The sequence below is a fragment of the Polypterus senegalus genome, chromosome 7 (assembly GCF_016835505.1).
Source record: "Polypterus senegalus isolate Bchr_013 chromosome 7, ASM1683550v1, whole genome shotgun sequence".
Taxonomy (NCBI): Eukaryota; Metazoa; Chordata; class Cladistia; order Polypteriformes; family Polypteridae; genus Polypterus; species Polypterus senegalus.
The window spans coordinates 68,945,824-68,960,128 of NC_053160.1; the positions used below are offsets into that span (position 1 = coordinate 68,945,824).

At 39.5% G+C, this 14,305-nt stretch overlaps 1 protein-coding gene across 1 annotated transcript in view; it reads right to left on the minus strand.

Annotated features, from left to right (window-relative positions):
- Window positions 1–13,933, minus strand: part of ccni (cyclin I) — a 32,093-nt gene extending 18,160 nt beyond the window's left edge. Inside the window, exons 1-2 of the mRNA XM_039758818.1 lie at window positions 13,665–13,933; window positions 775–931 (exon numbers count right to left, since the gene is read on the minus strand). Coding sequence (XP_039614752.1) covers window positions 775–888 — 114 coding nt within the window. The 5' untranslated portion in view covers window positions 889–931; window positions 13,665–13,933. The remainder of the gene's footprint in view (window positions 1–774; window positions 932–13,664) is intronic.
- Window positions 13,934–14,305: the final 372 nt, after the last annotated feature.

Genomic DNA, 14,305 nt, shown 5'->3' on the forward strand with positions numbered 1-14,305 from the left:
AAACTCCACGCAGGGAGGACCATAACACACTCCCCTATGTCCAAATTAAGATATGCACAGCCTAATCACGAACTGTAACAGTTTATACTGACACTAGCTGTGCTGCCCACCTGAGACAGGTTAAAATCTAAATAATCAACGCAGATCTCAGTGTTAAGGTTTGCAATGCACCATGCAAAACATATGTCTCTGTTACATGCCATTTGGTACAGGATTCATAAAACCAGCGTTAATGTTTGTGATGTGCCATGTGTTGGAATGACAAAGATACAGAAACTGGATGGGCACAAAGACAGACACTGAACCTTTTAGTAAGGTGGGTATAGATGCTTGTTGTGAAGGACTACACAGTATTATACCCTTAATTACATGGGTTTGTTGTCCATCTTCATTTGTGTGATGTGTTTCTAGTGTTTCTCTGCACAGTATATGTTTTCTAATGCTAAATATACATTTAGTTTATATCATTAAGAAAATATATTTCCAGTTAAAACAAAAAAAAAAAAACTTAACTCCATGGCACGTGTGTTACTAGCTGCCCTCACTTGTCACTGCACACATTTTTCCTGCATGCATTTTTTTGGCACGCATTTGTCCCGAATGCTTTTGTAGTACCACAACATGAGAATTCTGTAGCTTATTGTTATTTATACCATTGACATGAACACACTCCAAGAACACATTTAACTTGTGAGATAAATGTCTGTGGGGTTTATTCTACATAAAAAATGTGGAAATACATTTATTTGAAAATGTTTTTAGGGTGACACTTACCTGACTCGTTGGATTTTTGGGCACGTACACTTTCCACATTTGAGCTTCCCTAGAAACTGCCGTTTCCAAAAGGAAAGACAGTTTCTGGCTCTCCAAGGGACCTGATAACTTCATTATAGCCCCTGGATACACCTGCCACCCCACTGGATACAGCTACCTGAAAGGCACAAACCACAAGGACAGACTTGTTATAGGGCAGTACTTTCAAACACAGCTACCGTACACTAAGACACTATAAATCATTTCAGAAGTAATTTAAAATGGGGCTTGTAGGCTCTAAACACTTTCATTAATATTAGCTCACTTTGTACAACTTTACTTTTTTCGCCAATTAGCAAGGACAAAAAATTCACTGTTAATTTCTTGTGTTACAAAAGCCTAAATCATTATAATCATTTCAAAGGAGAGGACATTAAGTGATTCTGAAAGTAAAACCAAATATCAAGATTTCAAGGGGTATTATACATATATCGTGTACTCAATAGATAATTACTGGTTGATAAAACACTAAATAAAGGTTTCACACTTATTATCAAATCTTCACTAAATATAAGTCTTATTCAAATGTAAGAGCAGCAGCTTTTTAAACCCAAGACAGGCTATAACACAAACAATTAATGACCCATTAAGCAGATTTTACATGATAATCTGGTGAGGAACACTACCATTAGGGTAAGAGACAGTTGTATGAGAAGATGTAGCGGTGCCAACGTCAAACACGTTGTATCATCTACAGTAACTTACTACACTCTATGTATCATCAACCAATGCATCATATGAGGGGCTAAAGGCCTGCAAAGGACAGACCCCATTCAAGGCATTCATCACAGCTTCTCTTTTAACTTCTTGTACGTTTTCTGCTCTCTGTCATTAACGCTGAAGATAGCTAAGCTTGCTGCTTCCACTGCCTCTTGCTTTTGCAATTCTCATAAATAAATGTACAGGTATTAACAAAGTATCTTTTTTTTAAGTTTAAGTACAGGTGCCGCCTTCTAACCTTCAAATATTTTTGAAAAGCACTGGCTTGAACTTGTGGCACTAAAAGACAGCAGGGTGCTATCCGGTACAATCAATAGGACAGAATGTTCATCTTACTGCATATAACACTCTAAATGTCACTATGCTGCTTTTCTGTGGTAACCCTGTTATTATTTAAACGTTTTTCTTTTTTCACAGGGCCAGTGGATCGAGCTGCCCTGTGGGACATCCTGAGGGTTCGCGGGATCCCCTCAAGGTTGCTGGATATCATGGCTGGCCTGTACACTGGTGCTGTGCAGAGTGGAGGCAGGACCTCTGTGTTTTTCCCAGTTGATTCTGGGGTTCGTCAGGGGTGTGTTCTTGCTCCTACTCTGTTCAATGCTTGTATGGACTGGGAGTTGGGCAAGGTTGTGTGGTCCAGCAGCTGTGGGGCATCTGTTGGTGAAGAAAGATTCACGGATCTTGACTTTGCTGACGATGCTGTGATCTTCATGGAGTCAATGGATGCTCTGATCGGGGCTCTCAAGAGACTGAGTGAGGAGTCTGAGTGTCTGGGCTTGCGAGTGTCCTGGATAAAAACCAAGATCCAGGCCTTTAATGACCTCTTATGCACAGCCATCAGCAGTGTGTCTGTTTCCAGAGAGAGTGTCAACCTTGTGGAGAGGTTTACTTACATTGGCAGTGACATTCATGTCTCTGGTGACTCTTCCTATGAAGTCAGTAGATGGATTGGGAGAGCATAACACCTGGCTGTGGCAGATAGAGGGTCATTTTTTGGAGGGTGGGACTGGAACGTGCGTCTGCCTGGGGGATTGCAAACTGGGATCCCGAGTTGTTTCACTGTGTAGTGGGTACGGCAACACACTGTACCAGTGCATGCTTCCCAACTTGACTTGACATGTTAGTACTCTTATTTGTACAGAGTACAGTGAAATTCTTAATTACAGTTCCTTTTGGCCTGCAAAATGTGGACAACACACTAAAATGGAGGTTAACATTGTCCCTTCAAAGCAACTATGTGCAGGTTCAACTCTTGAACGCAGTTTGAAGTAGCTGTGAGGCTATAGTGCTAACCACAGTGCCACCATACCTGCCAACAAACAGTACATCTGTTCAGAAATTCTAAAACAGCAATTGGTGTCGTCTTAGGATGCCCTGTCCCTTACAGAATCCCATTATGCCCTGGCACCTGTTTATCTATGGTTAAGCCGTATTCACAGATTTAACTGAACAGGATGAAAGTCACATGAATGCTATAATGATGAGGAAAGCCTCAGGTTAACAGACGGTTGACTGAAAAATGTAACTAGTAGGGAGAATTTCACAAGGGCGCCTTCAGTCAGTAATGACTATGAATAACCGCAGCCAGCTGGTAATTTACATTCATGCACCACTGACTCTTGACTGTGTGGCATCACAAGGGTAGGATCTTTGTGTTACATTACAGAAATCAAAACCAAATAAAGACAGCTGACCATGTTGCAGATGGTGTGGGGATGTACCAGCCTCACTCCAGTCAGACAAATGATGGAATGAGCGGTGCAAGTCTGAAAACGGCTGATGCAATAATGCAATTTTTATTTGAAGATGCTTATTGATGTCTGGCATCAACATAAAAAGATCAATTACAAACAAAACTCTGCCCACAGACAAAATCCGACTGGGCATTTGCTAGTATTTCTTTTGCTCTGGATCATGTTTCAATTTGTAGGAAGAAATGGAATACTGGTATTTGGTACACTGTATTAATCCTCAAGGTAATGCCATTTTTACAAAGAATAAAATGCTGTAAACATCTTGACAGCCATTGCATTTGTGTTGTTTCACTTCTGACTACTAAGAATTACAACTCGAAATGCAGCCACACTCTTCAAATTGTCAATAGCTGGGGAGATGCCAACCGGGAATGTCCACTGGCGATTCCACAGTAAACACAGCTAGTGTGTAAGTCGACAGACATCTAAAATGTTTTACTATTACCTTGCCCTCAAATGCATGAGATTACAACTACAGTAGAACCTAAATTTTAGCAAATTCAACTCTAAACAAATTTCTGATGGAAAAAAAAAATACATAAATAAAAAATATTCAGAAATTAAAACTGGCACCGCCTTTTTATGAAATATGGGCCTCTAGTACTCCCACTCACTTTGGAGCAAAAATGAACAAAACCTATGCCTCCAGTACTCTAACCATCCCATGTTCACTATTGCTTGAGAGGCTGTTGCTCTTTTACAGTCAACACTGGACATGAGGGCACCAGAAAAAGTCAAGATGCACACTTCATATATTCTCACTTTCTCACGCTCGTCAGTCCTCAAGGTGGCACAGCAAAATGCAAGAAAACAAACACTCCTCTCATCCAGCACAATACGAGAAGAAGCGAGAGGTGTGCCTTTATACTCTTGCCCTGTCTTATTCACTTACAGTAGCATTGTTTCCCACAAATTAGAGTTCACTTGGTAAGATTATCATGATTATTATTTATTTATTTAGCACATTTAAAACAAGAGAGACTGACCAAAGTGCTGGGTCTGCCTCAAATGCTGCCTTGTGTGAGGAACCTGAGTGACCCTCAAGTATCTGTAACACTGTACTCTACGGTACTGATATACACTGTATAGGTATAGGCCTGCCACACTGTATTACTGAGAAATGGCAAATCCACATTAGGAACAAGCGTTAAGGAGCTATCTATGAACATTATACTTCACATGGGGCCTAAGAATGTATCTCTCATGCAAGACATGACTGCACTAGCCAAATGTGTATTTGAAAGCATTTGTTTTATATTTACAGAAGGCAATATGGAATAACCACAGCCTTAGCCATGACAATTTTTTCAAAGGATATTGTGGGACAGAGGGCGCATTTTTCCAATACAAAATGTGTTTATGCAATCAAATGCAAGGTAAATGCAAAACATTCATCCTTAATTTTTCATTAATTTGCTACTCACTAATTGTTATCAGGAGTGCAGAAAACTAAGCAGTTCTCTCTGTCGTGCATCTGTATCATGCAGAAACAGTACAGTAACATGAAGCTTTTTTCAGATTTTCATCAGCTGAAATACTACAACCATCATTGTAGGCCTAATCCTGCAATTCTTATCATCATCTTATAATTTATCTGTAAGTTATTAATGATACTTTATAGAAACTGACAAATACTTCAAAATAATTAGAACAGATGCCCTAAATTATTGTACAGTAATTCAAATTAAACATTTTGTTTTATATTTAACAAGTCAATGCAATGCTGACCTCAAGTTCAAACACAGTACTGGACTAGCAATATGGTGCTGTGGTTAGAGCATTCAAATGGTAACCAGAAGCCTGCCGCCGACTCACTGTGTGACCCTGAGCAAATCAAATAACTTTCTGTGCTCCAAATGTAAATTATACATATGCAAACAACTGTAAACAGCCTGACAATAGTGTTGTCTTTTTAAAAAGCAGAAAAGGTAAGTGAAAAATGGCTAGTAGTAATGGGACATCTAAAAAATTAAAAGGCCACAACTTTTAAACCTATCCTGCGCACACACCTCTTATCTGGCCCTCTCTCGATGAGATATGGCTTGTAAAATTGCTAATTCATTGTAATTAAATAACTTGTTTAACATCTACACCACAAACAAGGTTTGATTTACTTGTGATGTTTTGACTTTTGGATATTGACCTAAAAAACACAATACATCACTCAAAGCATAAATTTCTTATTAGATGTTGTGTTACATTAAAAAGTCAACATACTTTCATTGCTTACGTAAATCATATTTTAAATTTCTCAAAATTAAGGATGTGAAGCCTCTCACTTACACTTTCACAAAAACAACTGCAGAATAGGTGTCAGAAAACTAGCAACCTAGCTGTGAAAAAATGGGATCATGGATCATTTTTATCAAATTAATTTTGCAATCTGCAGAAACATATTCTAGTCAGCCTGGAGGCTGGAGCAGAGAAAAAAAAATAGGCAAAACGATAACAATTGTGGCCATCAACAACGCTTCACAACCTCTCACTGACACAGAGGGCCTTTCAGCCCGTGAATTATTCATCAGAAGTGTGTCAAGAAATGTGGCCAACAACAATGCGTTTGCATAACACCTAACTGGGACTGCTCCTGTTATCTTTAGCCAAGTTTTTTTAGTTTTTTAGTGATCCTTGTGTGTATTTGTTTATTATAATATTTATGTATTTATTGAGTTTCTGTCAAAAGCAAAAATTTCCCCCAAGTTCTCTTAATCAAAATATTAAGCTATTCCAAATAGCAAGTAATATGGTAACATAATGGATATCAATTATTTTGGTACATCTTTCTGCAGTGTAGCTAAAAGCAGAATCCACCAGTTACCCCCCTCAATATTCTATTTTCATATATTACATTTCAATATTCTGCTATAGACTTTAAGATTAAAAATAGTACAAAAACAGAACTGTGTTTAACACTACACAGAATTGGGGACTAAATGTTCAATATAGTACAGTGCATTTAATAAAATTAAAAAGGTAAGACTGTCATTCAGCAAGACAGCAAAAGTCTGTTTAATTTTCCTCAAGTACTCTTGCACATTCATACGATATGGACTGCTCAATGCTGAGGGAGCCTCAGTAAAACCACGTTACTTGCATGAAGATAAAAAAAAACACTACTCTGCTATTTCAAAAGTCCCTAGTGAAACAAAACTAATTCCACACAATATGCAAAGGTGACTTAAATTGTGACATAATCATATGCAACACGGGGTGGCGCTGCTGCCTTGCAGTAAGGAGACCTGGGTTCTCTTCCCTGCGTAGAGTTTGCATGTTCTCCCCGTGTCTGCATGGGTTTCCTCTTGGTACTCCAGTTTCCTCCCTTAGTCCAAAGACATGCAGGATAGGTGCATTGGTGATCCTAAATTGTACTGTGTGTGTGTGTGTGTGTGTGTGTGTGTGTGTGCACCCTGCGGTGGGCTGAGCACCCTGCCCGGGGTTTGTTCCTGCCTTGCACCCTGTGTTGGCTGGTATCGGCTCCAGCAGACCCCCGTGACCCTGTAGTTAGGATATAGTGTGTTGGACAATGACTGACTGACTGACTAATGTGCAAAACTACTGCCATAATATTTAAATTATATAATTTTAGAATGTAGTATGAAACACAATTATTACAATGGGAATGTTTATACTGTTCTCAATGACACAAATTAATGGTCTAGAAAAAGAATTAAAAATGTCAAAAAAGAGATGTCTATTCAGTCAACTGAACAATTTTTATTTTCTTAGTAGCTAAGCTCCAGCTTTAGATGTATTCCCTTCCTCTTCATGACAAGACACTTTACTTCAGGTTGTCCTGTCTTTTTTTTTTTAATTCTTAAAAAAAAAAAATTACAATATTATATCAGCAACAAGACAAGCAAATTTACAGTGCATCTGGAAAGTATTCACAGTGCATCACTTTTTGTGATTTTATGTTACAGCCTTATTCCAAAATGGATTAAATTCATTTTTTTCCTCAGAATTCTACACACAACACCCCATACTGACAAAATGAAAAAAAGTTTACTTGAGATTTTTGCAAATTTAATAAAAATAAAAACATTGAGAAAGCACATGTACATAAGTATTCACAGCCTTTGCCAAGAAGCTCAAAATTGAGCTCAGGTGCATCCTGTTTCCCCTGATCATCCTTGAGATGTTTCTGCAGCTTAATTGGAGTCCACCTGTGGTAAATTCAGTTGATTGGACATGATTTGGAAAGGCACACACCTGTCTATAGAAGGTCCTACAGTTGACAGTTCATGTCAGAGCACAAACCAAGCATGAAGTCAAAGGAATTGTCTGTAGACCTCCGAGACAGGATTGTCTCGAGGCACAAATCTGGGGAAGGTTACAGAAAAATTTCTGCTGCTTTGAAGGTCCCAATGAGCACAGTGGCCTCCATCATCCGTAAGTGGAAGAAGTTCGAAACCACCAGGACTCTTCCTAGAGCTGGCTGGCCATCTAAACTGAGTGATTGGGGGAGAAGGGCCTTAGTCAGGGAGGTGACCAAGAACCCGATGGTCACTCTGTCAGAGCTCCAGAGGTCCTCTGTGGAGAGAGGAGAACCTTCCAGAAGGACAACCATCTCTGCAGCAATCCACCAATCAGGCCTGTATGGTAGAGTGGCCAGACAGAAGCCACTCCTTAGTAAAAGGCACATGGCAGCCCACCTGGAGTTTGCCAAAAGGCACCTGAAGGACACTCAGACCATGAGAAACAAAATTCTCTGGTCTGATGAGACAAAGATTGAACTCTCTGGTGTGAATGCCAGGCGTCACCTTTGGAGGAAACCAGGCACTGCTCATCTCCAGGCCAATACCATCCCTACAGTGAAGCATGGTGGTGGCAGCATCATGCTGTGGGGATGTTTTTCAGCGGCAGGAAGTGGGAGACTAGTCAGGATAAAGGGAAAGATGACTGCAGCAATGTACAGAGACATCCTGGATGAAGACCTGCTCCAGAGCGCTCTTGACCTCAGACTGGGGCGACGGTTCATCTTTCAGCAGGACAATGACCCTAAGCACACAGCCAATGTATCAAAGGAATGGCTTCAGGACAACTCTGTGAATGTCCTGAGTGGCCCAGCCAGAGCCCAGACTTGAATTCGATTGAACATCTCTGGAGAGATCTTAAAATGGCTGTGCACCGACGCTTCCCATCCAACCTGATGGAGCTTGAGAGGTGCTGCAAAAAGGAATGGGCGAAACTGGCCAAGGATAGGTGTGCCAAGCTTGTGGCATCATATTCAAAAAGACTTGAGACTGTAATTGCTGCCAAAGGTGCATCGACAAAGTATTGAGCAAAGGCTGTGAATACTTATGTACATGTGATTTCTCAGTTTTTTAAATTTTAATAAATTTGCAAAACCCTCAAGTAAACTTTTTTCACATTGTCATTATGGAGTGTTGTGTGTAGAATTCTGAGAAAAAAAATGAATTTAATCCATTTTGGAATAAGGCTGTAACATAACAAAATGTGGAAAAAGTGATGCGCTGTGAATACTTTCCGGATGCACTGTATTTTTTGCATTTCAAGATGGACAATTCTCAGCCTCCTTTACTGTACTAGGTGAAATTCTAAAAAAAAAAAAAACTGAGGACAAACTGAGGACACTGAGGTGGTCATTTACTGCTAAGGAGCTGGACAGACTGTTCAAGTATATTTTTTCCAGTTTCAAATAATATGACAGTTCACTTAACTATTTTTGGGCGTATGCAGGCCTTTCAATTATTCAACATTAGCCAGTAGGGTGTTGTGCTGCGTTAGCCATTATGGATGCAGTGAGAAGTCAAGTCAAGTTAGTATTACAACCTGTCTCAAGAAAGGGGCCTCAGTTGCCTTGAAAGCTTACACATTGTGAATCGGTTCAGTTAGCCAATAAAGGGTGTCATTTTTCTTGATTTCTCACTGCATCAAGATTAGCCAGGCAGCTAGCAAACGGACAAAAGCCGTTACTTTAGAGTAGCCTTTGGAGGTGGAGACTTCACCCAGGATGACTCCAAAAAGGTCATTCAATGAGAGTACACGGAGATGCCAAAGGCTTTTAACAGCTTAGACTCAATATACAGTATGTCCAGTCAAGTGTGATGTAGGGCAAGTACAAAGCATGTAGAAATACAATCTGTGGCACTTCTCATAGGTGGGATCCAAACATAAAGAGAGTCTGGGGTTATAAATGGTGTACAAGTTTGAACTGTATCTGCCTGTGGCTGACAAAAACATCTTTGAAGAGTGGCTTTCCAATTAATGTCTATGATTTTAAAGCTTTTATTTCTATACTGAATTAAATTCAGTTTATTTTTGTATTGCGCTCCTCACTGAGTGCAGGCACAGAATAACATAAAGAGTACATGTATAGATTTATTTAAAAAAGACAGGAAAACAAAGTTAATTTGAAACTGATTAACATAGCAGAAACCAAACAATATCTATCCATTAACTGTTAAATGTTGAACTACGGCCCATATCCATTTTTACGCAATTTGGAGATTACCTGTAGAATTGTTTAGTAGCAATTACTGTAAGGCAGTTAAAGGGGATAATTTGGAAAATTAATACAATAAATAAAATCTGTGATTTGCAAGAAATATAGTAAACATTTTTAAGACTTCTTGCATTTGTCACAGAGTTGTTAAAATTGAGGAAAGACTACTCTACCAGTATGTTTCTAAGGGTTAAAATCTATGGCTCACGCAAAATTTGATTATAAGGGTGCAAGCAAGAGTAATGACACGGAGGCCACCGATTTCCAGTAGGTGCCTTTCCACAGTAACTCATGTTGATACGAAGTGAGAGAAGTGCACTTCATAAAAAATACAAAGACACAAGTAGGCTGAAAATGTAATTATGGAGGCTAACTGACAGCACACATATACATACAGTACATACTTGATGAAAATGAACATACTTGCTGTGTTTAGTGAAGATATACAGTCTGCAAAAAAAGCATAATTTTAAAATAATAAGGAAACCCTTATTATTAACATAATAATATAGAAGTATATTTTAGTATCTCTGCATTTGATCTTAAAAACATTAATATCTAATTATAGTGAGGAAATGGGGAGAGGCCTGATCACCTTGACTAGAATTACATTGAATGGACTTCAAATAAAGTTACTTTGGAATGGTTACTATACGTTGTAAGAAAAGGATTTGGAAAAATAACTTACTGAATTCTTTGAATTTTTTGAGCAATCCAACTCATATTTCAGGATTGCAATTGCCCAAATACAGAAAATGAGACCACCATTTTTTGCAACTAAACTCTCAGTCAGAGGCTAATTGGTGTCTTCTTAAAAACAACTGTTAAAATTGACTTAATTTTCCTTTCTGCACATAAAGGCTGCCCAGTCAAAATAATATGGCCAAATATGCCCTACTTTTATAATAAATTAATATTCATTAATAGTGATATTTTACACAACGTGTTCGCTTAGGCTGTTGCAACACTGTTGCTGATCACACTGCTGTTGGCCATGTCCATTTAGACAACTGAAAATCACTGGACATGTCACATTTAGTGACTGTACCCCGACCTTCTAGCAGCCCTGCTCAATATTATGCTGCCCGACAGTGTCTGCACCATACGAAAGGTTAACAGGTTCGGCAAGTTCAATCACAACCAGAGTCTCTCTTTTCCTTTTTTTTTTAATTAACATTTTATTAGAATCAAACAACAATCCATACAAGCAAGTTAAGTTTAACAAAACTATATTCAAAACAAATCAACCCCCACCCATGAGAAAGAGAGCCAAGCCAGCAGAGCAAAACTGTAACAGTAAAAATATGTAAATAAATAAATGAATAAAAATAAATAGAATAAAAAAGAGGAGAGAGAGAATCAACTTCCTCAATTTAAGGGCTTATTCCAAAATGTTACTGATTAGATTCTGTCAAGTTTTGAAAACGTTTTGCACAGATCCTCTAAGTGCGAATTTGATTTTTTCCAATTTCGGATAATATGTGACATCAGTTACCCACTGACTTAGAAGAGGAGAGTTAGGATTCTTTCAAATGAGCAAAATAAGCCTACATGCCAATAGTGAAGAAAAAGCAGAAGGGTTAGGAGGGATTGGGACACCAAGGCTGTCTGAAAGGCATTTAAAGATTTTTGTCCAAAATGATGTTCATTTTCCTTTTTTTTATTCTACGGTGGTATGTAAAACATGAGACATCAGGCAAATGAGTCTCTGTTCTGTCTGCGAGGTTCAAAACACCCACATTCCTTATTCCTCATTGCTGCATTATATGAATTGTACTTCTGGGTGAGCACTCATTGGTTGTGAGCACTCATGGACACACAGCCTGCCTCTCCAACTATACACAAAATCAAACCTTTTTGATTTCATCAGAGAATGTCACAGACAAGTTGGAGTGAGTCTCTGGGATTGACACATTACATAACCGATAGCATCGCCAACTGCCTATGACGAAGTTAAGATTATGTAAAAGATGGCTATGACTGAAAACCAAAGGAAAAGTCATTTAATGGCATGGCCAGGGATGTTTATCCCATATACTTAAAAGAAAGGTGTATATTTGACTGTAATAGTAGGGGAAATCCTCAAAACTGGATGGATGAGCACAGAAAGAACACTAAACTACAAGAGAAAATATGTGCTGGCACCATCCTGCTGGTGGGCCTACCTGGACATTATAAAGATTTTGAATCCTGTCTAAAACTTGTAGTAGCTCCCCACTACCTCAAATGAAGACTCTCTTTATCTCCTCCCATTTCTCATACATTCTCTACTTTAGCCTTCCATCAGTGAGCTCTTATCCAACTCACATTCCAACTACGGTCTACTGGTAGCAGCATGTATACCTCTACCAGGTATTACATCCAAGGAGGTTGTCAGTGTCAGCCACAGAACGTCTTTGAACATTCTCTCCAAACTTCCCTCTGGCAGTCTCAGGTATCCTTGCATTCTGGACAGACATGCTAATAATAAACAGTGCTCCTTGGGGGTTGGAGGCATGATTGGCACTCCTCACATTGTTCCAGTGTGGTGCTGAGGTGTCACCCGCTGCACTTAGGTCCCAATCCAAGTGGTTTGTGATGCGCGGGTTGCAGCAACACACTATCAGCGCGTGCTCACAACCTTCTCCATTATTGTAGCCAAGCTATTGAAATAAGCTTCTGTGACCATCTTAATGGCTCCCTTTCTCTCTGACGATTCTCCATAACCGTAAGATAAGAATATAGGAGACAGGTGGATAAATGTGCTTATTGCTGTTAAGAGAACTGTCAACTTAACACGAGCAAAATTAAGGAACTGGTTATTCACTTACGCCACTCCAGGAGCCTCTATGGCTGGTCACTATTTAATGAGTGGATGAGGTCCACTGGTCCATATCACTAACAGGCTAGACTGGTCTTGTATCTAGAGTAAGAGCCGAGCCGGCTCTCTTTTTCTAATTAACTGTCTTCCTTTAATGAAGGTAGTGACATCCTTTTCATGTCCTACAACTCTGTGACAGTCAATCTACTGAAGTTCAGGCGACTCTTGAAGGCACACATCTTTACAGAATTTCTAGGTTCTGCTTAGGTGTTTTAGCCCTTTCTTCTCCTACTGTATATCTGATGTGCATAATGATCTGTTTTTGTACAGAGTATTTAGTAGTTTTAAAATAAAGAATGATTAATAATACCCTCATTCCCCTGAATTATATTAAGCGAGTTTAAGAATGTTGTAATAACTGAGGCTTTACTGTTTATGACACTGACATATTTTGACCAGTGTTTAAAACTACAATACTAAAAAAGAGACCGTAACAAACTAGAAAGCGTCTGGAGAAGGAAAACAACCCATGACCTTAGGCATAATGTGAATAATGCATCGATTTCGTAAGTATCAAGTACTGTAATTAAAAAGGAAACGTCTGATGGCAGAGCCTGGTTTCCAGTTAAAGGCTGACGATCCAGGGTAACGATCTTTAACTTTACGTTGTACTCAGATGGATTTTTGTATAGTTGAAGGTTTTTTTTTTTTTTTTATGATGCCTCTGAACAGTCGCGTACACCGTTCTGAAGTCCTGAAAGCTAATCGGCTGACCTTCCAGGTCTGTTCAATCTTCCGATGCCAGTCAAGGATTTCGGCTAAGCCACCAAAACACAAATATGCAGGACCCAGCTGCCATAGTTTACAACTTGGAACAGTTGTTATCTGCTTAACGGGGCGAGCAGCACTGTCTTCTAACCGTCATGTTAAGCACCAGGTACTAGACGCTACCAGTTAAAGGGCAGCTCCAGCACGCCTTTCTAGTTGAACACCTCATTCGGTGCCACCCCTCACTCCCACTCCCAATCCCTAAACTCCACTCCCCATTCATATCGCCACCGCCCCCGACCTTCTAATTTTCTTTTTTCAATCCGAATAAAAACCGTCTTACCTCCCCTGCAAAGCCACGGGATTCACTGCCTGACCTGGCGATCATCCGCTCCATTAAAGTGAGGCAAAACAAAACAAAAAATGTTGCAGTTTAAACCTTTCTTATTTTAGTCTTCCATTATGACTGATACTGTTTTTTTCTTTAGGATGCAACCAAATTATATAAATCTAAAAAGCGTATTTCTGAAGTCCAACAATAAAAAAAAATAAATACGAAAAAAATCAGAAAGGAATATACACAGCCTACTACGTCGGAAGGAGGGGGCTAAAAGGAAGAAGGAGACGACCCACTAGCGGATGAATACTCAGAGGCTCTGATGACCACTCCGCCTTTGCTCATGCCCGCGCCCACTCACATACAAACATGTGTTTAAAGCACCGTTGCCATGACCACTGTGTCCCTGGGGCACTGGTCAATAGACAAATAGCGAGGTGTATATCACTTGTGTTCGACGAGATTTAGCTAGGGACTATTTTCTTATGCGCCTGTCGCTGTGTTGCTAAGTGATGCGGTGCACGACACGCTCCCTCTAAACACCGTCCTCTTGTAAACAAGGAAGAGAAGCGTCTTGACTGTTGACAGGACAAGTGGGAATTCTGTTGTGGAGCGTACAGTTATAGGATATTTTAATGATAGATAGT